Below are 23,947 nucleotides of genomic sequence, written 5' to 3' on the forward strand. Positions count from 1 at the left end.
TACTTCATTCGGTTCGGCGATGTTCGCGGTTCCTTTCCACGAAAGGGGATGCTCGTTAGCGAACGGCCAGCACTTACCGGTTCAATGCCTCCACTTCCACCATGTGCGGGTCGACGTCGTCCTTGAAGTGCTTCAGCTGCTCGATCTGCTTCTTCACCGCCTCGATGTCCGAGCCGAGCGGTCCAAGGTTCTGGAACCGCTCCTCGGCCCGCTTCAGGAAGCTCAGCAGGTTCTGCAGCGTCTCGTGGAACTCCATCGCCTTCTCCATGGCGTCGATCAGGTTCTCCTCGCGCTTCGCGTACAGTGCCGTAATGTTGTCCCACGCGTTGTCCAAGTCTTCGATGTGCTTCTTCACCTCCGGTTTGTCCGGCTCGCCGCACAGCGACATCAGATTGCTGCCGGTGCGGCGCACTTGCTCGACCTCGGGCTTCGTTTGATCGATCTCCTGGCGAATCTCCTGCAGCGCGACCTGCTGCTTCTGGATCGCCTGCGGCTGGGCGGCGGGCGGTTCTTGCGTCTGCAGCGCCTCCTGCAGCTCCTTCAGCGTCTCCATCACCGCCTGCATCTCCTTCCAGAACTTCTCCGCCACGCCGAGCGTATCGTTCAGCGCCGTGCCCCGCTTCGCCGTCGTCTTCTGCAGATCGCCCCACAGTGCGTTCAGCTTGTCCAGCTTCTTCTTGATGTCGCGCACGGCCGGATCCGACTGGTTCGTAGCCTTCGAGATGACATCGCTCGCCGCACGCTGTACCGCGGCGAACGCTTCCCCGCGCTTGTCGATGTCCTGCACCAGCGCCACGTTTTCGTCGATTTGGTCGCGAATCTTGGGCGGATGGGCCGAGATCGGGTCGGCCTGGTTGGCCTGCTCGGCGGTGTTTTGCAGCGCGCGCAGCATACCCTCCAGCTTGTCCGAGAACTGGGCCGACTCCTGCAGCGCCTGGTCGAGCGCATTTTGGCGATCGCGCAGCTCCGTGCGCAGCGCGGCATACCGCGCATTATCCGAGTCCAGTATCTCGCCAATCTTGGCCGCATCGTCGTCCGCGACCAGTGCCATCAGCGCTTCGCCCGTTTTGTTCAGCTTGTCCAGCAGCGGCTTGTGCTCGGCGATCGACTGCGTCAGCCGCTCGTTCTTGTCCTGCTGGATGGCGATCTGGTCGGGGCGCAGGGCCGGCATCGACAGCATCGAGATCTGATGCTCCATGTCGTTCAGCCAGGTCGCGAGCCCGGTGTGCGAGTCGGCAAAGTGCTCCGACAGTGGCAGCGCCTGCTCGAGCACCGACAGACGGTTCGAGCACAGTGCGGCCACCGTCTCGACGACCTCCTTCAGGTCCTCGAGCTTCTCGCGCAGCGCAATCGTGTTGTCGTTCGGTTGCGATTCGCGCAGCACCTTCTTCGCCGCGGCCGTTACATCGCGCACGCGTCCCTTCTGGCTCGAGATGTCGTCGTTGATCGACCGATGCTCCTGCAGCTGCGTCCGTACAAGCTTCGGCGTCATTGCCGGCGGATCGGCATCGCGCAGCGTAGCGTCCATGTCGCGGAACCACTCCAGCAGCTCGTCGATATCGGCCGTAACCTCGTTCGAGCGCTGTTTGCTCAAGTGCAGACGCTCGGCCTTGCGCTGGATCTGCTCGACGATCGCTTCGAAGCGACGGTTGTCGCGCGTCACAATGCCCTCGATCGTCGACGCACCCTCGCCGGGCGAAATCTGGCACAGCTGCGGACCGATCGAGTTCACCTGCTCCAGCAGTGGACGGATTTCGCTCAGCTCCGCCTCGAGGCGAGCGATATCGTTCTCGTTCGCATCGCCCGTTGCAAGCGAAGCTTCGGCCGCCTGCATCCAGTTCACCAGCCGCAGATGGCTATCGTGGAACTGCTGCACAAGCGGGAGGGCATCCTGCGCGTGCTTCAGCAGATCGCCACCCTTCGTCGTCAGCTCTCCGTAGCGACGCTGCAGCGAGTCCAGCTTGTCCTTCAGCTGCAACGCCTCGTCGGAGGAGATGTGCTTCATCAGCTCCGAGCCGGCCTCCACCGTCGACTCCACGTTCGGCGAGCGGCTGGCAATCTCCTCGTTCAGCATTACCAGCGCGTTCATCTGCTCGAGCAGCTTCTCGGTGTGCACCGGGATGATTTTGAACCGCTGCAGTCTACCCTCCGTCTTCTCCATCCACGAAACCAGATCCTGGTAGGTGAGCACCAGATGGCGCAGTCCCTGCCGCGATTCGTTCAGCACGTGGCCAATGTTTTCGCTAGCCACCACCAGATCCGTGTACCGGTCGGTCGTGTTCTTGACCTTCTCGCTCAGCGTCACCGCCTCATCATCGCCGACCAGCTCCATCAGCTGAGCGGCAATGTCGGCCAGCTCGGTAAAGTCGGGCTTCTTGGACAGAATTTCGTCGTGCAGCTGCTCGTGCTCGCGAATGCGCGCCTGAATCTTCTCCTCGTCCGTCGGCACCAGCTCCATCGCCTTCACGGCGCGCTCCGCACCGTCCAGCCACTTGGTCAGGGGGATCAGCTGATCCTGGAACTGCTTCGCCACGTGCATCGCCTGCTCCAGGTCGTGCGTACGGCGCTGGGCCGCATCGGTTAGATCGTCCAGCCGCCGCATCAGCTCCTTCAGCTGCCGTTCGATGGCGGCCTTCTCGGACGCGTCGCATCCAGCGGCCACTTCCTGGCCCAGCTCGAACATCGATGCCATCGTTTCCTGCCGATCGGACAGCATCTTCATCAGGAACGGCTGGTCGGCCAGCTGCGCCTTCACGACCTTGTAGTCCGCCGACGGGGGCTTCTGGTTGGCAACCATTTCCTCCGTCACCTTCAACCATTCGGACAGCCCGTCCAGCGCTTCCTGGAACTTGCCCGACTGCAGCAGACCCACGTCGAGCCGGCGCTCGCGCTCGTTCATCTTCTCCTTCAGGTCGTTCCAGCGATCGTTGATCTTCTCCAGGTCCTTCTCGAGCAGTGCGGTCGGTACGCCGCCCTGCGCCGAGCGGATCAGATCCTGTCCCAGCCGGTTCAGCTCATCGATCTTGCCGGTGAGCGGTTCCACCACGCGCTGGCGGAATCGGCGGAAGTCCTCCTGCTGGTGGCGAATCTGCTCCAGCTCCGAGCTGACCGGCTTCATCTTCTTCAGCTGATCGCTCACGTCGACCAAATCTTCCTGCGTGTGCTGGTGCAAGTCGTAGAACTTCTCCAGCGCCTTCAGTGCGCGCTGCAGCGCATCATCGTGATCGCGGGCCCGATTCTCCAGCCGACCGAGCTGCTTGCGCAGCGTTCCGATCTGGTCCCGCGTTTGGGCAGTGTCGGGCGCGAAGCCACAGTCGACCAGCTGCTCGCCGGCACGCTCCACCTCGCTCACGTTCGACGCGGCCCGGTCGATCTTGCCGAGTATGCCGGCCACCTCGTCCAGCTGGTTCAGCACGACCTTAATCTCGCGCGCTGGTGGATGCAGCGAATCAACCTGTTGCTCCAGATCGTTCAAATCCACACCGAGCAGCTTCACCTGATCGTTGAACTGCGACACCGCGGTAGCGGCCGACTGCAGCTCACCACACCGGTCATCCAAGCGAGCGTGCAGATCTTCAATGCGATCGGAAATACCGTCCACTTCCGACTTCAGATGATCACCGTCGCCGCCGGCAGCCCGAGCTTCAGCCGCGATTTCACCCGCCAGCTTACGCACCGACTGCAGCGGTTTGCGCAGTGCCGCGGCATCATCCTTGATGGCACGGACGCGCTCCAGCAGCTTCGGATCCTTCGCTGCACCGCCCAGCGCGTCGTGCGCCGCAAGACGGTCCTCGCAGCGCCCGACGGCGTGGTCGAGATCGCGCAGCTCCTCGTTGAAGTCGCCCAACCGCTTGGCACACGTTTCGAGCGTTTGCGCACGTGCCAGCAGCTCGTTGTTCAGCCGCTCCCAGCGATCCTTCATGTCCTGCAGCTCCGCCTTGATCGCCTCCTTGTCCACATCGCACGCGCCGATGAACGTTTCGCCCAGGCTGCGGCACGTCTCGTACTCGCCGGAACGCTTCCACACGTCGCTGCGGAAGGTTTGCAGGTCGCGCAGCTGCTGGTCGAGCTGCTGCTTCTTCAGCAGGCCCGGCTTCAGCAGGGACAGCTTGTCCTCGGCGCCGCGCAGCCACGACAGGAACGCTTCCGACGCGGCCGCATGCTTCTTGCAGTGCTCCATGCACGTCTGCAGCCGCGAGTGGCGGTCGACGGCGGCGGACCGAAGCCGGTCCCACTGCTGCGCAATCTTCTCCAGATCGCGCTGCATCCCGCGGTCCGTCGTTTGGCCCGGCCGGTCCTGCAAATCGCGCCCCTTGTTCAGCAGCATGATCACCTCGTGCTCCCGGCCCATCACCTCCCGGTACACCGGCTCGTGCGTATCGATCTGGTGCTGCAGCGTCGGCCGGTGGGCCGACACGAGCAGGCGATCGGTCAGGTTGCCCAGCTCGCCCGACAGCCAGCCCAGCGTCTTGGCGCACGTTTCCGCAAACTGGCGACCGTCGCGCAGTGCCGCATCCGTTTCGGCCTTGCGCATGTCGAGCTTCTTCTGAAGCGTCTGGTACTGCTTGCCGACGGCAGCAACGCGCGCATTCACGTCGGCACGCGACACCGGATCGCTCAGCACGCGGCAGAGCGTTTCGGCGGCCGCTTCCGAGTCGGCCAACAGCGGCCGCTGGCCCTCCAGCTGGCGCTCGAGGTTCTCGATCTTGCGCAGCGTCTCCTGATGGTCCCGGTCCGTTGGCAGCGAGTCGAGATTATCGCTAATCGTCTGCAGTGCCTCGCGCAAGCGGTTCAGCCCCGCATCGAACTCCTTCGAGCTGTCGGCAGCGGCACCGAGGCTTTGGGCACGCTCGTCCAATCGGGCCACCAGCTCGTCCCATTTCTTCTGCACGTTGCGCAGCTTCGTCGAGACGGCCTGCCCTTCGGGCGATGATTCGCGCAGATGCTCCAGCACGGCATTGCCAACCTCCTGCAGGTGGTTCAGCTGCGGCTGCTGGCCACGGAACTCTTCCCGCAGCACCTGCACCTGCTGCACCTGGCTCTGCACCATACGCGGGTCCGACGAGATCGGTCCCAGCACGGTCAGCATGCGCTCCTTCGCCGCCAGCCACGTGTTCAGATTGTCGTGCGTGTCGAGGAAGTCGCGCAGATGCTCCGAGAACGTGATGCGATCCTTGCACAGATCGTTCAGGTTCTTCCAGCGATCGGCAACGGTGTCCAGCTCGGCCCGCAGCCGCTCCGCGCCCTGCACGTCCGGCTTGCGCTTCAGCAGATCCTTCACCTGCGCCTTGGTCGAGTCGAGCAGGCTTTGCCGTTCGTACATCTCCTCGAGAATCTTGCGCGCCTGCTTGTTGCACCGGTCCGCCTCCTCCTTGTTGCCGATGACGTCACGCGGCACCTGGCGGTGAATTTTGTCCAGGAAGCTGGCGAGCGTCTTCAGATTCTCCTGGTGCTTGCGCACCTCGTCGCGCACCGAATCCAGCTCCTTCTGGCGATCGTTCAGCCGGGCCCCGACCAGACTGTACCGGTTGTTGATTTCCGTCAGCTGCTGCTGGATCGGAGTCAGATCGGTTAGCTGGAAACCGTCCTGCGACGATCGCCGGCTACCGAATCCGCTCGATCCGCTCGCGGGCGACAGCGGCGACGGGCCACCCTTGGTCGGGCTGGGCGATCGTGCATCGCCCGACATGCGCCGCATCGGGCTCACGTTCGACCGCTTGATCGGGCTGTACACCGAGCGCTTGCGCGTCGGACTGTCCGGGCGAATCAGCGCATCGTACTGGGCGCCGAGATCGTTGACGCGATCGATCGTCACACCGTACTCGCGATGCTCCTTGACGAGCGGGCGAACCTCCTCGATCTGGAACTTGATCGCGTCCACATCGACCGCCACCGGTGCCAGGTTGTTCGTGCGCGTCTCAATGCTCGAAAGCCACACCAGCACCTGATCCTTCAGGTTCTCGTACGCGTGCAGCTGTTCCGCCTTCTGCTTGGACAGCTTCAGCTTCTCCTCCAGCGTGGTGACCGTCGTCTTCCACAGGTTCTCCAGCACCTTCACCAGATCGCGCACCACGCCCGTATCGGTCACGTCGCGCTTGGCGACCAGATCCTTGCCCAGCCGAACCGTGGCTTCGTACTGCGGGCGCAAATCTTCCTTCAGCCGGGACAGCTCCACCATGCGCTGGGCAAACACTTCCGCCGGCAGCGAGGCCAGCTCACGTCCCTCGAGCGCTTCGTTCAGTGCCGTCAGCTCGTGTTCCAGATTGGATGAATCGTTCAGGAACTTCGTAAGCTGGGACATGGTGTCCTCCAGGAATTCGCCCCGCTTCAGCGCCTTGTCCAGCAGCTTCTCGAAGCGTCCCGTCACGTCGCTCAGGTTGCTCTCGATGCGCTTGGCGAGACGCGTGTTGGAAGGCGTAGCCATCAGCTCCTGCGCCGAGAGCGTTACACTTTCGAGGCTCGTGCGGTGCGACTCGAGATCGTTCAGCAGGCCACGGTGTTCGCGCACCTGCTCGTTGAGACGATCCTTTATCAGCGAGGCCGGGCGGTTCTGCAGCTTGAACTTCTCCTCCGACTGGTTGATCCACACGGCGAGTCCGTCCAGTGCATCCTGTACACCCTGCGACTGTACCAGGGCCGTGTCGAGCAGCTTCGAACGATCGCCAAGCGCTTCCAGCAGCTGGCTGTACTTGTCCTTTACCTCCTCTACCGGTATCTCCAGCGCGGACACTTCCGACGGGCTCAACCGGCCAGCCAGCGATTTCAGCAGCGCATCGAGACTGTGCTGCACATTGTCGAGCAGACGGCCCTGCGACAGGAATTCGCTCTGCAGCGCCTTCGTCTGATTCATCTGGTCCTGCACCGATTGCGGATCGGCAGCGATCGGGTCCGAAAGGACGCTGCTGACGCGCGGCTGCACGTCACGCAACCAGCTGCGCACCTTTTCCAGCGATTCCTGATAGTCTCGCTGACGATTGCCGAGCCCGGCCAAACGATCCAACAGCGCGTTGGCACGGTTCAGCAGATCGCGGTACTGGGCCGTCACTAGCGACACCTCCTGACGAATCGGACTGTCCGAGCTGGATATTTGCTCAATGTGCGGCAAACGATCCGGCAGCGTGGTGCGGAAATCGTTCAGCACGCCCAGATAATCCTTGCACTCGTCGACAAACTTCTGGGCCGACATCGTGATGAAGCGCAAATCCGCCTGATGGGCAATCACGTCGCTGTGGAACTCCTTCACCGTGTCGGACTGCGAGGGCAGATTGTGCAGATCGGACAGCGTGCTTTCCTTGTCCTCTAGTGTGCGGCGCGACGACTGCAGCCAGCTGGAGAACGTATCGAGCTCGGTGCGCAGCTTGCCCAGCTCGTCGCGGGCAGCTCCCAGGCGACGCAGCAGTTTGCCGGTGCGATCCTGCGCCTTGTCGACACGGGCGCGCAGTTCACGGCCCGACGTCTCGAGGGCGGCTACCTCGGGTGCGCTCAGCACATCTCCACCGGTCAGCACGAGCTGACGCACTTGATCCAAGCAGGAAGCAACGGGACGGCTCTGTCCATCGATGTCTTCCTTGATTTGCTGTAAGTAGAAGTGGAAAATAATAAATTAAACAATCATCTCAGAAGCAACAGGTTCATTCAGTTTCGTCTATACAAACCTTCAGCGAGTTGATCTGGTTGCGCAGATCGTCGACGCGTTCCTTGGGTCCTCCCACGGCGGCAATGTCTTGTTCGACACGAGTTATCCATTCCAGGAGCTTGGCCAGGTGGTCCTCACAGAGAGCGAATTTCTCAATCACTGCTTGCTGTGGGTTGCGTAGATTCGTACGATAAGACGCAAGGATAGGAGGGAAGAAATAGCAAAACTTACAGTTAATACACATCACACGAAATGTACATGTAAGCACATATACTGTTGGATGTTTACAAATCATCGTTCACAAACGAGATTACATATGGAAGGAATGTACACAAATGATTTTATCAATAATTTTGGAAAATAATGTATATGATACACAACGAACAGTACAAATTATCAATAACGCAAGCCAATAAAACAATAAATCAGGTTGAGGTAAAATAAAACAATGGCTGGAATATTAATGATGATGATAATTCACACACTGGTTCTAGAAAGTAAAGAAACATACAGCGAAAGAAGATGAAAGAGAGTATTTAAAAAGTAGTACATACAAACAAACCAACAAAAAAAGAAACAGAAAACAAAACAAAACCAAAGACATAATAAAAAAACACAGGTAGCATAAATCAATGAAGAAGAAACGTAGAAGATATATAAAACAAAACAAACAGACAAACACACCAATGAAGATAAAAACGTATATGCTGGAAAAAAGTGTACATTAGAGATAAATAAAAAAGAGATACAATAAAAAAACAGTATGGAATGCACAAGAGGAAACACCGGAATGTGGAGTACACACAAAAGTGGATAGACAAATAAGAGGGAAGAACAAATCACACAATCACACGCAAGAACATAAAAAAAGGAAACAATCAAACAACAAAAACCAGGCAAAAAACACACAGCAGAGAAAATAATTAAGCAAACCAGTAGAGAGTAAATAGAAACAACAGTCTCAAAACATATTCAGCGGCAAAGGGGTTTGTTGTTAACCAAGCAGCGTGGTCAAGAGAGTGTTTGTCAGCAAATCCTTTAGTGCCGGCTTTTAGTGAGGCATTGTAGGATCTATCTTGTACCACTCGAAACACACTAGATACTAAGTGATTACTATAACAAACAAAAACAACCCAACACCCCTAATGTTTGTTTGCATGTTAGATTCTAGCTACTGGTGGTGCATACATCTAGACATTTAGTGATCAGAGTGGTGTTAGTTGTTAATTGTGGATTCAATGTTCAGCTCTTCGTGCCATAAAGGGGTGCGAGAATACGGTGTGTGTTAGTAGTACGCATCGCTATTAATGTTTTGGTTTCTTGCTCCGCAAGGACAGTAATCTAAATTGCTCGCTCTAGGTAAAAGTTTACTATTTACAAATCCTGAAAAAAGGAAAACATAAGTTTGGTTTTGGGTAAGTCTTATACTAAGAAGGTATAACTACTGTAAAACCAGTACGGTGAGTACAACATAGTCGTTGCAGCTAGAGTGTAGGAGAGACTATAAACACTATCTTAAAGAACTATACAAAATTGGAAGAAAAAAGTATTGAAGATTTTTGACGCACATCTTGAAGCAGCGTATTCTGATTGTGCCCTGCTTTAGAAATTAAAATGACTGGATCCTATTGCTTGTTTGAAAAGATCCTCTACTGCTGTCCTACCACTATTCTTTCATCTTCTTCCTATTCTGTTACAAACATCTCCTGTACTTCCCTGTAGTTCTTCCCTAAATCATCAAACTACCTATCTGAAGCTTATGTGCTCTAGTGCACCTTAATTATGTTTTACACACAGAAGCACGCGCACACACACACACACAGTTGGTATTGATTTTGCAGTTTTGGCAGCCAATATTCCCCCGCGCAAGGCACACAATAGCGCATTCGCGTGTTTTCATTCCGCTTGTTTTGTTGTTGTTGTTGTAACTTTCATTGCACACCGCATGCAAATGTTTTTGATTGTTTTGTAAATTGTTTAGGTGTTGGTGTCATCACTCGGCGAAAACATTGCATGTGTAGCGTAGATTTGGAACGACTGTTATGTTATGCACCATGATAGGATGAAGTGAAGGAACAATCGAATGATAAAAGAGAACAGAAAAGATTTTGTTTCCCCAAGATGAGCATGGGAGGATGAGCCCCACCATAGGCGCTTGTGGAGCGCGTATTTTTCGCCAAGCGTCTCATGATCGGATGATTCGTGAACTCTCTGCTAAAGTGATAGGGTTTGATACGTGATCGCTACACGATTATTATACTGTTGGGAGCAATTACTCTAGATCAAATTTCCACTAGGAGCAAATACACTAACATGATCATTACCACAACATCCCACGTCTCTTGGAGGGTGTGTGCTTGGTACTTTAGTTGATAAAAAAAAAAAAAAAAACTATCGGTAGGGGAAAGTTTACCCTCTCCAATCAACAAGAGCCACCAGTTTTGAGACAGTTAAGCAAACAAATAATGACATATACGTAAAGAACATACTAAACGAAGAGAAGCCAACGAAAATTGGGGGCAGAAGTAATTAGTAAATAAAATTGAAAACAATATCCTTAGTTTGCGTTTTAAATGACAACATGCAGTAACAGAAGTAGTAATTGTTAAACATCTTAAAAGAAGAAAAAGCGAAACATTCTATAATATATTTAAGGAAAAAGCGACAAATACAATATTTCATAGATTAATTCGACGAAAAAAAGACAATAGAACGTGTTAGTGAAAGGACGTGGAAAATTGTCAGAAGAAGTCATAAGAAAAGATTCCTAATTTAATTTACCAGAGTTCAGTAAGTTCTTGAATGAATTGTAGTTTCAATAATTTGTTATGATTAAGTTTTTTGTTTCTTCTAAATGTTATTCATAGAATCAAGAAGAACAATATAATGAAGAAGATTAAATAAATCTCATTTAGAAAAGGAAGTGTTCAGGTTTTTTAGGTAAGTATTATATTAGGTGTAAGTATTTGTGTATTGATTATTCAATAATTATTTGTTGCTTAACTTGCTGAAAACTGGTCGTTTACGATTGAACTTTTGAATGAAAATTATCCAACCAACATATAAAGAGACAAAGATAGGGGAAAAATGAAGAGAACAATGAAATAGATAAAACGAAAAAACACCCAAACGCATTCAGTTTAGCATTTTGTGAGTGGTTGACATTTTTTAAACATTTTACAGTCCTGCTCTTCAGCATAGTACCAATATATTGTAATACGGCCCATAAGAAGAAAACAAAGTGCCAAAAACAGAACTCGAGGAAATTTTGGTTGCATTAAAACAGATTTACAGAAGAAGAAAAATCATTCAAGCAATGAATGGCTGGTTAGAGATTGCGATTTTGAACGGTAAAATTCAAAATGAAAGTATGAAATTCAAGGCCAAAAGATGAAAGGTATTATGCGAAGAACACAAAACATGAACTGAAACGACGACCTGTCATAGGTTGGTGTTTTCATTCGTATGGTAGGGGTAAACAAAAAGGAAAACAAATCAGCTATAACAGAAAAGAACACGAAACGCCCCACATGAAAGAGGAGAGCCTAAAACATAGGAGGGAACACCACCAGCAAGGGGGCACACACCGCGCTGTAGGTTTAGGATGAGCATGGGGGCAGGCGGGGGAAGAAAACAGCGCAAAGGAGGAGAGGGGTTTGGGGGTTGTTCTCGTGCAGCAGCACCCACGGCGTGGTGGCGACTTACCCGTTGCTCCGCTAGCAATAGATATCCTTTCTCGCGCGCCTGCACGAGATCGATCGGTTCGCGATCGTCGCCGTGGTAGTGGCCGCGCGCGGCATCGACCAGCCCGCTCGCGATGGCGGACGCGAGCGGCACAATGGCGCTACCTTTACCGACACTGTCGCGCACCACCGTCGTGGACGGATCGATCAGGCCGGCCTCGATCGTGGCCGTGAGCGTCCGGGCCGGGGCCGCATGGTGGAACGGATCGCGGAAGTTGCCCTCGGCCGGCGCGTACAGCTGATAGTCGAGCGCCTCGAGCAGCCCGAACGCACGCCGGGGCGTCGTCAGCAGCCCGGTCTCGACGGCCGCCTGCAGCGGGACCAGCTTCGAGCTGGCCGTATCCAGCACGTTCGATTTTTCCGGCTCGATTAAACCCTTGCGGAAAGCTTCCGGCAGGTGCAGCAGCTTGCGCTTGGCACCGTCCTTCAGCAGGACCGACTCGGGATCGATTAGCCCCTGCACGATGGCGTCCCGGAGGGTGATGGTGGTGGCCGATGGCTCGGAGCTCGGGGCTGGACCGGGTTGGGCGGTGGAGGATGCAGACGGTACGGACAAAAAGCGGCCAGTCGTTAGATCGAGCAGCTGGCACTCGACGGCCCGATCGAAGCTGAGCGGTTCGCGCACGTACACTACGCAGTCGTTGTCGAAGGTGAAGAAGAGCAGCTTGGGATCGACGGTTGCACGGGCACCTTCCTGCAGGACACCGTCCTGCAGCGCTTGCCGGAGCGGCACAAACAACCCGGTGCGTGGATCGCGCACCACAGACACCTCGAGCGAGAGCAGATCGTGGCGCAGAGCGTCCTGCAGGCTCATTTCCTTCGGCCCCCTGCCGATGGGCGACTCCTGCAGCAGGTTATCGATCGATTCCTTGCGCTCCAGGATTTTGCCCGTGATTGGACGGTTAACCGTTACCAGCAGACCCTTGCCAAACGCGACGTCAAAGTTGTACGCACGATCGTTCTTGCGATCGAGCACCTTGCCCTTGTCGACGTCAATGTCGGCCTGATGCATGGCGGCACGCAACGGCTTATCCTGACCGGTGATTGCGTCCTTGTACACGGTCGTTTCGAAATCGAGCAGACCGGCATCGAGCGCTTCCTGCAGGTTGAGCAAGTCACCCGAGCTGGGTTCAACAAAGCCACCCTCGTCGCCTCGGTACAGCCCCATCTTGATGGCTTTCTCTAGCGAGAGTAGCTTCTGGTTCGTCACGATCAGACCCCTGCGACGTGCTTCCTGCAGGTTAATCTTTCCCTCCGGCAGGTTGTACATCCCCGCCTGCGCATCTACCACACCCTGTTCGATAGCCTCGTCCAATCGGACGTACCGACCCGTGGAAGCAATCTTTAAAATAGATGCCGCCGGACTTACAATGTCCTCATCGCAGGCCTCCTCCAGCGTTATCTGTCTGCCCGTGATCGGGTGCAGAATCTGCCCCGTCTGGGGACGATAGAAACCCATCGCTAGCGTTTCGTACAGCCCAAAGCCTGCACTTTCAATGTCCACGATGAGACCGAGAGCGAGCGCTTCACTCAGCGGGATGAATACCTCACTGCCCGGCTCGCGGAATACGCCCTCCCGCCGGTCGATCAGCTTCGCCCGGCACGCTTCGAAAAGATTGAGCATGGTCTCGTCCCGCTCGTTAAAGTAGCACGGAAGCTGCGGATTGATGATAAACTTGCGCGTCGCTTCCTGCAGCGTGATCTTGCGACCGGTAGCGGGCTCAACGAATTTGCCCGTCTTGTCGTCGTAGATGCCCTGGTGGATGGCTCGCTGCAGGCTTACCGGTGCCTTCCGGTCGTACAGCAGCCCGATGTCGAACGCGTGCTTCAGCGTTATCCACCCATCACCGTGCCGCACCTTGGAGCTATCTCCATCGATAAACTGTGTCGCTATCGCTTCGTTCAGATCCAGATCCTTGTAGTATCCTGTGGTCGCGTCACGCACCTGCACAGAGTATGGATCGATCAGTTTGCCCGCAATCGCCTGTTCAAGCGTTAATTTTTTGCCCGTCTTAGGCTCCACGAACTTTCCATTGCCCTCCCGGTAGATTCCCTTCAGTACGGCCTCACTTAACCCAATCGGTTTGCGAACTTCCACCAGCAAACCGCGATCGAACGCCTCTCGGAAATCGATGCGCACCCCTTCATCGTCGCGAACCGTTCCCCGGCGCACATCCACCGTACCGTTCTCGATCGCAAGCTCGAACGGAACGATCTTGCCACCGACGGTGACGATCGTCGATTCCGGATCCAACAACCCGCGCCGTATCGCCCGCTCGGTAGACATCCGTTCGGGCGTGGTGGTGCTGCTGAACTGGCCCGACTTGGGATCGTACAGCCCTCGGTACACGGCGTCCGGCAGGCTGCAGCGCCGCTTCGACGCCACAATCAGCCCCCGATCCATCGCCTCCCCGAGGCCCATGCTCAACCCAGACGCGGAGTCTACCACCAAACCGGCGGCAGGATCTACCAGCTCGCTGCGAATGGCCTCAGCGAGACTGATCACCGTACCGCTCTTGGGATCGCGCACGATCAGATCGTTGGTGGAAATTTCACCCTGACTGATCGCTTGCTCGAGCGTAACGGCGGCTGGTGCATCCTCCAGCAACAGCTTCCCGGTCGTTGGGTCGTAAAAACCGCGCAGCAGTGCATCTGCCAACGAGATCGGTTTCTTGTTGCTGAGCACGTACCCCTTCTGATAGGCCCGGTCGAGCGTAAGCTCTGGCCGTGTCAAAACGCCCCTCACATCATCGACCAGCCCACTCGCAATGGCGTCCCGGCACTTGACAACGCTTTCGCGTGCCTCGTCCCGAATCAGCACACTGTCGATCTCTACCAGCTGCGTGTTGATTGCATCCTTCAGGTTGCTTTCATCGCCATTGGCCGGGTCGAGAATCTTGCCGGTAGCCGGGTTGTAGAACTCACGGCTCAGCACATCGATCAAGCTGTGCGTCACGTGCTTCGTGTCCATGAGGTTCTTTTCAACCGCCACGTCCAGTGCCATAAGCTGATCGCTGGCGGTATCTTTCAGCTTGCCCGATTCGGCATCGATCAGCTTCATGTCGAGCGCATCCTGCAGCGGGACCAGCGTGTTCTCCTTCGTATCCTTCACGTTGGAGATCTTCGGATCGACGATACCCTTATCGACGGACTGCTGCACGTCCACCATCTCCTCCGTGATCGTGTCGAGAATGAGACCCGATTCCGGATTGTACAAACCCTTCAGTACGGCCGCTTCCAGCGAGATTGGCTTCCGTTTGCCCTCCAGCATGTACCCCTTAACGTACGCTTCGTTCAGATCGATCTCCTCCTGGGTGTCCTTGTTGAACAGCACACCCAGCTTCAGGTCGATGATGCCCTTCTCGATCGCGACCGCTAGCGGTACGATCTGCCCATCGGTAGGATCCCTCACCGACAGCGAATCATTGTCAATGAACCCTGCACGCAACGCTTCGGCAATTGGGATGCTTTCATTGTTCTGAATGAACTCTCCCGTCTGCGGGTTGATCTGCCCAGCGTCAATGACTTCGGCCAGGGTCGGGGATAGATCTTCATCGCCCGCCGGCTCCCGCTGTACGATCCAGCCCCTGCGGCAACATTCCACGAACTTGATCTTCTTGCCCGTTTTATTATCCAGCATATGGCCAGTGTGCTTATCGATCAGATGCTTCTTCAAAGCCACATCTAACCGCTCAAACCGATTCCTGCCAAGATCCTTCACAAAGATCGTGGTCGGATCGATCAGTGCACCGGCATTGTAGATAAAGTCCCGGAACGATACACGCTCGCCGGTCGTTGGATCGAGGAAGTATCCCTTCTCCACATCATACACTCCCAGCTCGCCCAGCCGCTGTTCGGTAAGCGATGCGTCCAGCACAAGTGCATCATCGCCTTCCTCGCCCTCGACGAACGAAATTCGTTCCTTCGACAGCACGTCAACCACATCGTAGATGCGCACGTTGCCCTGGTTAAGACCCTCCTCTACCGTGTAAGGCATCTGCTTATCGTCTACCAGGATGCGGCAGTGCTTGGGATCAATTTTGCCCTGCGATATTGCCTCTCCCAGTGTCATCCGTTCGGGACGCTCCGAAGGACGTTCCACGAACGTGACGTGTCGCTCGGTAGGTTCTACCCCGGTGGCTACAACTTCTCCTACCGCTGCAGGTTGCTTGTCAGACTTTAGTGCATCTACCACTGCCTTGCCGGCCAGCAGAGGCGCTCCCACGACAGCCATGAGACCTAACTTGGCTGCATCCATTAGCTTACTTCCAGCACCACCGTCGGTAGTGCTTGGCACCTCTGCCTTCTGGAAGTTGGACGATACATCTCCTGAGAGTTTAGGAGCGATCTCTTCCTCTGGGATGGCTGTTGGCACATTGGAGGGTTTAGATACGTGAGCATCCTCAATACCTGAGCTGTGCGTTGTTGGTTCAGGGATAGTTTCTGTTTTTTGCACTTCTTCTGAAGAACTCACGCTTGGAGCTTCCTGAGACACCATCTGGTCCTGCTTTTCTGAAGCATCGGATGCCTTAACATCAGCAATTGCACTACCAGTTGTTGCGGCAACTTCAGGGACAGATGCAAGCTTATTATTTTCATTGTTGGCATCTGTGGAATCACTAATGGAATCAGTTCCCTTCTTCGTCTGCGGAACCACAACCTGCTCTACAGATTTTGTTTCAAGTGGAGTTGTGTCTTCCTCCACTTTCAGTGATTGTTCGACTACCTCGGGCATCTGTTCGGTTGTTTGTTTTGATTTCGAAATTGAATCATTTTGTGGTGCATCTTGAGCAGCTGTGTTTGGATCTGCCGCAGGAAGTTTGTCCGAAGCTCCACTCTCAACATCCGTGGAAGCTTCGGCAAGTTTGGATGAGCCTGCCTGTTCTTGCGGTAATTGAGCAGCTGCTGATGCAGACTTTTCCGTATCTAAAAATTGGCTCAACGAGTCTTTTTCTGATTTTACTGGCTTCTTCTGAGCAAGGAGCTGATCTTCGCTATCTGTTCCTACTGGGGTTGGAGTTACCAGTTCTTCTTTTACGGTGGAATTTTCTTCCGGTTTGACTGGTTCTACCATAGCCTTTGCAAGTTGTTCGACATTTTCCAGCGCTTCTATTGCTTCTGGTGCCTTTTCAGTGTCTTGTTCAGCTGGCATCTTTTGAGCACTGGAGTCAACCATCGGTTGCGATTGAGCAAATTGATTAGCAGTTGGATCCAGAATCTCGTCCGTTGCCAGATTTACGAACGGTACCGTTGGTTCCTCAATGTTTCCAACGACTTCAAAACCTGCCGCACTAGCTGTGTCACCTTTGTCTTTCTTCTCGAAAGCTTTCTTTACTGCCCCAGCAATGGCCATGCCGCCCAGTACCGGTGCACCTACCACAGCCATAAGGCCAAGCTTGGCAGCATCCTTGATGTTGTTGCCAATGTTGCTTCCACTCGATGGAGCGGTTGAGCTGTTTGAAGCCACAGCAGAAGGTGCCGACTGTGCGACTTGACTGCGATCTAAAACACTTCCAACAGGCGTACCCGAAGGCTGTTGGGACATAGGTCCCAACTGTCCACTAGCTTCAAGTGGTACCGTCTTCTTCGGCGAATCGGAAGGCGTGCTCTCGGCCACATCCACTTTTCCGATAGCTTTGTGAGACATTTCCGGTGACCGGTTGAGCGTTTCCTCGCTCGACGAGTGGGATCCAATGAAGCCACGATCGACGGCAACGGAAATCGACATCACTTCCCCAGTGCTCGGATGGATAAACGTACCCTTCGTCACATCCAGCAGCCCTCGCTGTAGTGCTTCATTCAAACCAATTTTCACCTCCTGCTGGGTCAGTTCTTCCCGCGTTTCTTCGGGTTGTGTCATAATACCCTGCCTTACTGCCTCGTCAACTGACATGATTGCGCCGGTTTGCAAGTCCTGAACCTCGTTTGCCGAGATCAGCGCATAGCCGGACTGAATTTCCACCGTCTTGGTGGTGATGGTATGGAATGCGGCCACCGTTTCCTGTACCGACGTGACGGCATGATTCGCCTGCAAGTTTTGTATCAATTTCGGCAGCGGCTTCACAATAAGCTTGCCCGTATCGATTGCTTCCCGCAGCGGTATGGCTACTATCTCAGCCGTACCCTTGAGCGGGGTCTTGTACGTACCCTTGGTCGTATCAATGCGACCCCGATCGATGGCGTCCAGCAGTTGCACACCATCCACGTCGGGAGTGTACGGAGTAGCCATGATAAAGTCATTCCTCAACGCTGACTCCAAAGGCATCGGGACGCGTGAGATTGGATGCGTTACTTCCTTTCGCGCGACGTCCAGCAAACCACGTTCCACCACCACCGGCAGAGACATTCCGATTGGCGGTATCTTTGACTCGTAGTTGGATGGTTGGCACAGTCCCCGATCGATTGCATCGGCAATCTTCAATTCCCCACCAATCGTGCAACGATCCTCGTCCACCAAACCGGCACTGATCGCTTGCTCCAGCGGCATGGATTGCTCGTTCACTGTGATCTCCGCTAGGGGATCGACTATTTCGCACAACAGCGCTTCCCGCAGCGTCAGCAGCTGCCCAGACTCGGGATGGTATATTCGAGAGTCGGACGGGTTCAGCAAGCCCTGCGTCTCAAGCGCCGGCAGACTTAGGCAGCGTGCAATCGGCACAAAGATCATGTTCGTACCGTGCAGATCTAGTATACCTCGCTGGGCTGCTTGCTTCAAATTGAGCACATGACCCCGCTGAGGATCAACGATCCTTCCACTCTCACCCTTCAGCTGTCCACTCTTCAACACATCCGCTAGCGTCGTGGATGGGTTCGAAAAGAGGGTCGGATCTTCCAATTTCTGTGCCGTCTCGGCATCGATTATACCCTGTTCGGCCGCATCCTTCGGACGCAGAACACACTTACGCATCTTCTGCAGTTTTTTCGGCTCCTGGCCGTACTCCAGCGAGCCAGCCTTTGTAACCACCGTCGTGATGCCCTCCGACGATCGTCTACTTTCTACGCTGAGCTTTTTCCTCAACAAAGCAGCTCGCTCGGGACTAGGCAGCTGGCTGCGGGTAATAAGACCCCTTTCGTATGCCAGCTCGATTGGAATTTCCTCACCCGTAACGGGATCGGTAAACAGCTTGAGGGAGTCAATCGCTCCGGCGGCAGCAACCAGTGGAGCGCCTGCCACTAATAGGAGTCCCTTCTGGATGGCTTCGATCATACTGATCGGACCGCTGGCAGTGTGTATCTCACCCGTCTGCTCATCAATAAGGCCACGCTTGATTGCTTCCGCTATCGACAGTTTCTCCCCGGCCGGGTTCGCCGGATCGACCAGCTGCACCAGGCTCGGGTCGATCTTGCCACCCGCTACCGCACCCAGTATACTATCCGATCGTCCCGTTTCAGCGAAAATGACAAGCGCCGTGCTGGGATCGTAAATAACGCCCGGCGCTAGCTGCAGCGGCTCGGGGCTCATGAGCTCCGGTGTGGCCACAACCTTCACCTCCACCAAGGTGGAGTTCTTTGCCGAGGTGCTTGAAATTTCCACCCGATCCGGCTGTCCGGTGCGTTTCGTCACCTGTATCGTGCGATTCTCCGACCCGTCCGCAACCGTCACCGACGGTAGGCACTGTTCGAAGATGATATACTCCTGCTCGATGGCTTGCCGCATCGTGAGCGGCTCGGCGCCCTTGCGCGCACTGTACCGCCCGACCGGATCGAGTATCTTCTTCTCCAGCGCCCGGTCGATCGTCACGCGCCGTTCCGGCGTTTTCGGATCGGACACGAACGCCGACTGGCGGTTAATGATTTGCAGCTTAATGCACTCCTCGAAGCTAACCAACCTATCCGTGCCCGGAATCACTAGCAGGCCCGTGTCGGGGTTTAGCAGCTGCCGCTCGATCGCTTCGTTCAGTGGCCATCCGTTCGCCGGCAGCTCGAACGTTTGCAACTCGCTGTCGGCCCGCTCGAGGTACTCGGTCGTAATGTTTAGCGTGCGACTGTTCGCTCCCTTTACTACGCGCGTTTCAAACTGGATCGGTGCGGTAGCACCGCTACCACTTGGTGCCCCTCCCGCAGCCTGCTCAGGCAGCGCTTCCGTGTCCGGCAGCAGCAGCCCATGGTTGAGGGCCTGCTGGATGGAGTACAGATTGCCGGTGGCCGGATCGCGATACGTACGCGTCTTCTCGTCAATCAAACCTTGCCGTACGGCTTCGGTAAACGATAGCAGCACCTGGGGCTGCCCTTCCGGCGCTTCGCCCGTGTGCGTAATGGTGACGTAGCGCTTGATCGTTTTCGTGACCGTCTCCGTCGTGAGCGTAATGTTGAGCAGGCTGATCAACAGCAGTGCTCCCTCGGGCGTGATAAACTTCCGCTCGATTGCCGGCTCGAGTGGTAGCACTCGGCGGGCGGCATCGAGCAGGAAGCCCGTCTTCGGATCGATATGGTCGCGATACACCAGCTCGATCAGCGACAGCTCCCGGTCCGCCCGGTCATCCTGCACACCTATCGCCCGGTTAAACATCTCATAAACCTCCGGTCGCACCAGCCCCAGCCCGACCGCTTCGCCCAGCGGCAGCAAAACACCCTTCCCACTGTCTAGCATAAACTGTCCGTCCCGCTTGCGCAGCACGTTCTTCGCGAGCGCCATATTGAACGACACAAACTCGCCGCTGTGCGGATCCTTAAACCCGTGTATGTTAAATATCGACCGTATCGACACGGACGAGATCAGCCCGCGATCGACCGCCTCCGGAATCGTCATCAGCTCGCCCGTCTCGTGATGCCGGTAGCGATTCTCGAACGGCAGCACAATGCCCTGATCCATCGCTTCCGCCAGCGTCAACAGTTCCGCCCCGCCCGTCTTAAAGATCGACCGCACATTCTCCCCATCCAGCACGCCCAAACTGATCGCGCCGGGAATGTTGACCCGCTCGCGCCTCGTCGGCGACGCAATGCGCTCGCTCTGATCGTACAGCTGCAGATCGCACACGTCCTTCAGCGTGAGCGGCTTGCCGATCAGCTGCCGGTGCCGCGCCTCCGCAAACGTCAGCTTCTCCTTCGTCTGCGGGTTCATGTACCGTCCGGTGCGCGCGTTGATGATGCCCTGCTCGAGCGCCTGCGCAACCGTCACCTTCGTGTCGTGCTTGGTGTCCACCACCTCGCGCACGTGCGGATCGATCAGCTGCCGCTCGATGGCCGAGTCCAGCCGGAACGTATCGCCAGTGTTACGGTCCGTCACCCAGCCGCCGGTATCGACCAGCCCCTGCGCCAGCGCATCGGCCAGACAGAGTGTGTGCGGTGCTATCTTGATCGCCTCGCTCCTAACCAAATAGCCGCACTCGTACGCGTCGGCCAGCGAAAGCTCCCGGCCGGACGGCGTGCGGTAGAGGCCGCCGCCACCGCCGGCCGTCACATCCACCAGGCCCTGCTTGATCGCATCGACAATACTTTTTGCTTCCTTAGTGCTATACTTTACAGCGCGCTGCTGCTGCTGCTGCGAGGAGGAGGACGCCGTCGTCGTCGCCGCCACCGTCGCCGCCGCAGCACCACCACTACCACCACCGTCAGCGATGGCCGCCCTACTACTGCCGCTATGCTGCCGCTCGTTGATGCCCTCGGTCGTTACCTTGATGCGCTTCTCTGTACTCTCGTACGATCCACCGTTCTCCGCCTCCAGTATCTCCTTCTGGATCACCTCCAGCAGGCTCAGAGGGCGGCCGTCCCGGTCGATGGCGGCCCCGGGCCGCAACAGTTTGCCCACCAGCGCCGGATCGATTAGCTGACGCAGGGCCGCCTCTTCCAGGCTGATGCGCTCACCGGTCGTGCTCACGTTTAGCAGCCCGCTGCGCACGTCCAGCACACGCAACCGGATCGCCTCACCGACGGTCAGCGTCCGACCGGTGGTCGGATCGATAATGCCCGGTGTGTTCAGTATGTTATCACCGTCGCCAAGCAGGACAGGGGCACCGTCCTCTTCACCGTTCGTGCCGACCGCTTCGCTCGTGCGCTGAATTCGCTTCAGGCTGCGAATCTCCGTGAACTGCACCGAGGAAGCACCGTTGGTCGGGTAGCCGCCGCCATCCTTGGGCTTTGCTTTCGTGGGCGATCCGTTCTCGCGCAGCTGGGACGCGGCAGTCGTCGGCATGCCATTCTTATCGATCGTATCGTAGATCAGTTTGTTGTTCGTGATCTTGGTAATTCTGGAATAAGGGGAAAAGCGAAAGCAGTCGTCAGTGTAAGGGCGGGGATCATTGTACCGATGTGTAATACTTACTGCGATGTGCTGTACGTCGAGGTGTAGATGTCCTCCTCGACCTCCTGGTGGCCCTCAGTGCCATTGTTTGCCGGTCGACCAAGATTGAACTCGACCCGATAGGTCCGGAGCGGCTTGTGAAGACTTTCTGCGTAGCGCTGCATTTCATTGATGGGACAAAAAAGGCAAAAAAGAAAGGTTAGATATAAAAATACAAACATCAGGAAACAAAGGCATTGTAAAACTAGCAAGTAACGCTTATTTTCTAAACATCTTTTTTTTTTCAACTGATTTACCCGAAATTCGTACGAAAAGTCATACTCGTACACATATTCGTCGATCTCTCGCAAGCGCTTCGTCATGGTTGACGTCGACGAGGCGGACGATGTGCTGGTGGTGGTAGTGGCAGTGGTGGCGGATGCATTGCTCAGTATGCTGCTGCTACTGTTACTGCTACCGGTTGCAATCGTGCTGCTTATACCGGAGTCTTTCCGCTTGTTTCGGGATCTAGATTTTTTGCCCGTTTTATGTTCCGGCTGGCTCATTTTCTTTTCATCGACACCTTTCCCACGGTGGGAAAGCTGTATTCCTTTTGCAACTTTATACACTCTCTGTGACCGTGTAGTAATATTCTTCTTCTTCTTCTTCTTCGTCTTAATCAATTAGCAAATGCACTGGGATAGAGAATAAGGTAATGAATTCGGTTTAAAAATCGATTCAATCTTGAAGCAATCTTGCCTGCCCTCTCTCTCTCTCTCTCTCGTTCTACAGAACAGTACGTTTGGAATGTGTTTCCGTTCAGAAGTTGCCACAAATCTACCCAGCAAGTGGCCACAAATTCCACCGCCGCGCACGTGAATAACAACGCCCCACACACACGAACACAAATATCGTGCAATCAAACACGCTACGGCATCTAAATGGCATTTTAACACGCCAGAGACGCCCCGTCGTGCTTATTTTTTCCCTACCCTGTCTTGAAACTGTTAGCACACGGTTGCAAATTGAAAATGGCATATCTAATTTTGTGTGCAGATGTCGGCAAACAACCGTACCGAAAATAACCCAGTTGTTTAAAGTGCACTTTACACGTAATTAATTAATTCCTTTTGCGGAAAGGGGATTTCACAAAGGGGCGCTAAGCTAAGGTGCGAAATTTAACTTTTAATTTATAATGAGCATCAAACAGAAGTAAAAGAAAGGAAGCCTTTTTCAACCCCGTGCCACCAATTAGACAGCCTGAATCATATGACACAGAGAAAGATGAATTTGACCTAAAACTGTCTCCCTAGTTCATCGTTATACGCAAAAGAAACACACAGAAAACGGAAAAAAGAACAGCAAAACCTAGCGCGCGTGTCGGCAAGCAACAAAACAAGATGCAAATAAAAATACGACAACTGCCCGTTCAATCCGTTCGCAGTCGCTACGTTGGTCGCGTTTATTTTAGGGAAGCCACGTTGCAAACGAAAGTGAAAAAATTGCTAAACGCAAACGCACGCACCACACTGGGGGGAAGGGGGAGCTGACTTATTCATCGCCCCAGTTGCGCCATGGGTTTTGATGCAGTGCACCACCCCCGCACACACCCGGGTGGTGTCAGAGAGCAAACACAACGCGACACGGCGAAACCAGATGAAGTAATGAAACACCATTTTCGCCAACCATTACATAATGCTGACGAAAATATTAACACTTTAAGCGCCGTGTCATATAAATTCGCATGACGGCTTTGTTCACCGCTCAGCTCTGTATCTGACGCTCACCAATTCTCTTGATAACGAATGAGGTAGGAAAGAGAGAACGAGAACGACATGTGCTACGACGCTTACCGCAATGAAACAAAAGAGTGATAACAATTGCACGAGAAACTGTCGCTCTCATCGCTCTCTTGCCATGCGCTACGTGCTCACTCAAAAACTGTGACGTCAGGCTGGCGGTCAAAGTGTTAAACCGTGCGAAAGCACGCAAATAAATAAATCCCCCTCCCAATGGGCCGCCCAACATTTCATGCACGCGGGGTGTGTTGTGTGCGTCAATGACTGGGCGCATCCATGCTTTGTGACTTTATATTAGGCCCATATGGTATGGTCGTTTCCAGCACACATTTTGATACACAACAGACACCACACGCAGGGACCAGCTTCAAAGTACTTCCCTACTTGCAGGCGCTGGAATGTGGGATCGATAAAGCACACCACTTACAGCGATACACTTCCTATCTGTGCGAAGCCGTCGTGTATATGTATAAATTGAAAATGAAAAATAATCGATCCATTTTCCATCCATCCAGTCGCCGCAGCACTTTAAACAATCCAGCGGGGCCTT

General features: G+C 54.9%; 1 protein-coding gene across 50 annotated transcripts in view; it reads right to left on the reverse strand.

Annotated features, from left to right (window-relative positions):
• LOC120902649 (dystonin) overlaps nucleotides 1–23,947 on the reverse strand; it is a 203,053-nt gene that overhangs the window by 20,234 nt on the left and 158,872 nt on the right. For 47 of the 50 annotated variants that reach the window (XM_040311572.1, XM_040311573.1, XM_040311585.1 and 44 more), the window contains 4 exons: nucleotides 21,641–21,777; nucleotides 11,342–21,566; nucleotides 7,656–7,802; nucleotides 78–7,576 (listed from right to left, as the gene is read on the reverse strand). In XM_040311572.1, coding sequence (XP_040167506.1) covers nucleotides 78–7,576; nucleotides 7,656–7,802; nucleotides 11,342–21,566; nucleotides 21,641–21,777 — 18,008 coding nt within the window. The remainder of the gene's footprint in view (nucleotides 1–77; nucleotides 7,577–7,655; nucleotides 7,803–11,341; nucleotides 21,567–21,640; nucleotides 21,778–23,947) is intronic. The other 3 variants (XM_040311578.1, XM_040311595.1, XM_040311596.1) reach the window with 1 other exon arrangement.

The sequence above is a fragment of the Anopheles arabiensis genome, chromosome 3 (genome assembly GCF_016920715.1).
Source record: "Anopheles arabiensis isolate DONGOLA chromosome 3, AaraD3, whole genome shotgun sequence".
Lineage (NCBI taxonomy): Eukaryota > Metazoa > Arthropoda > Insecta > Diptera > Culicidae > Anopheles > Anopheles arabiensis.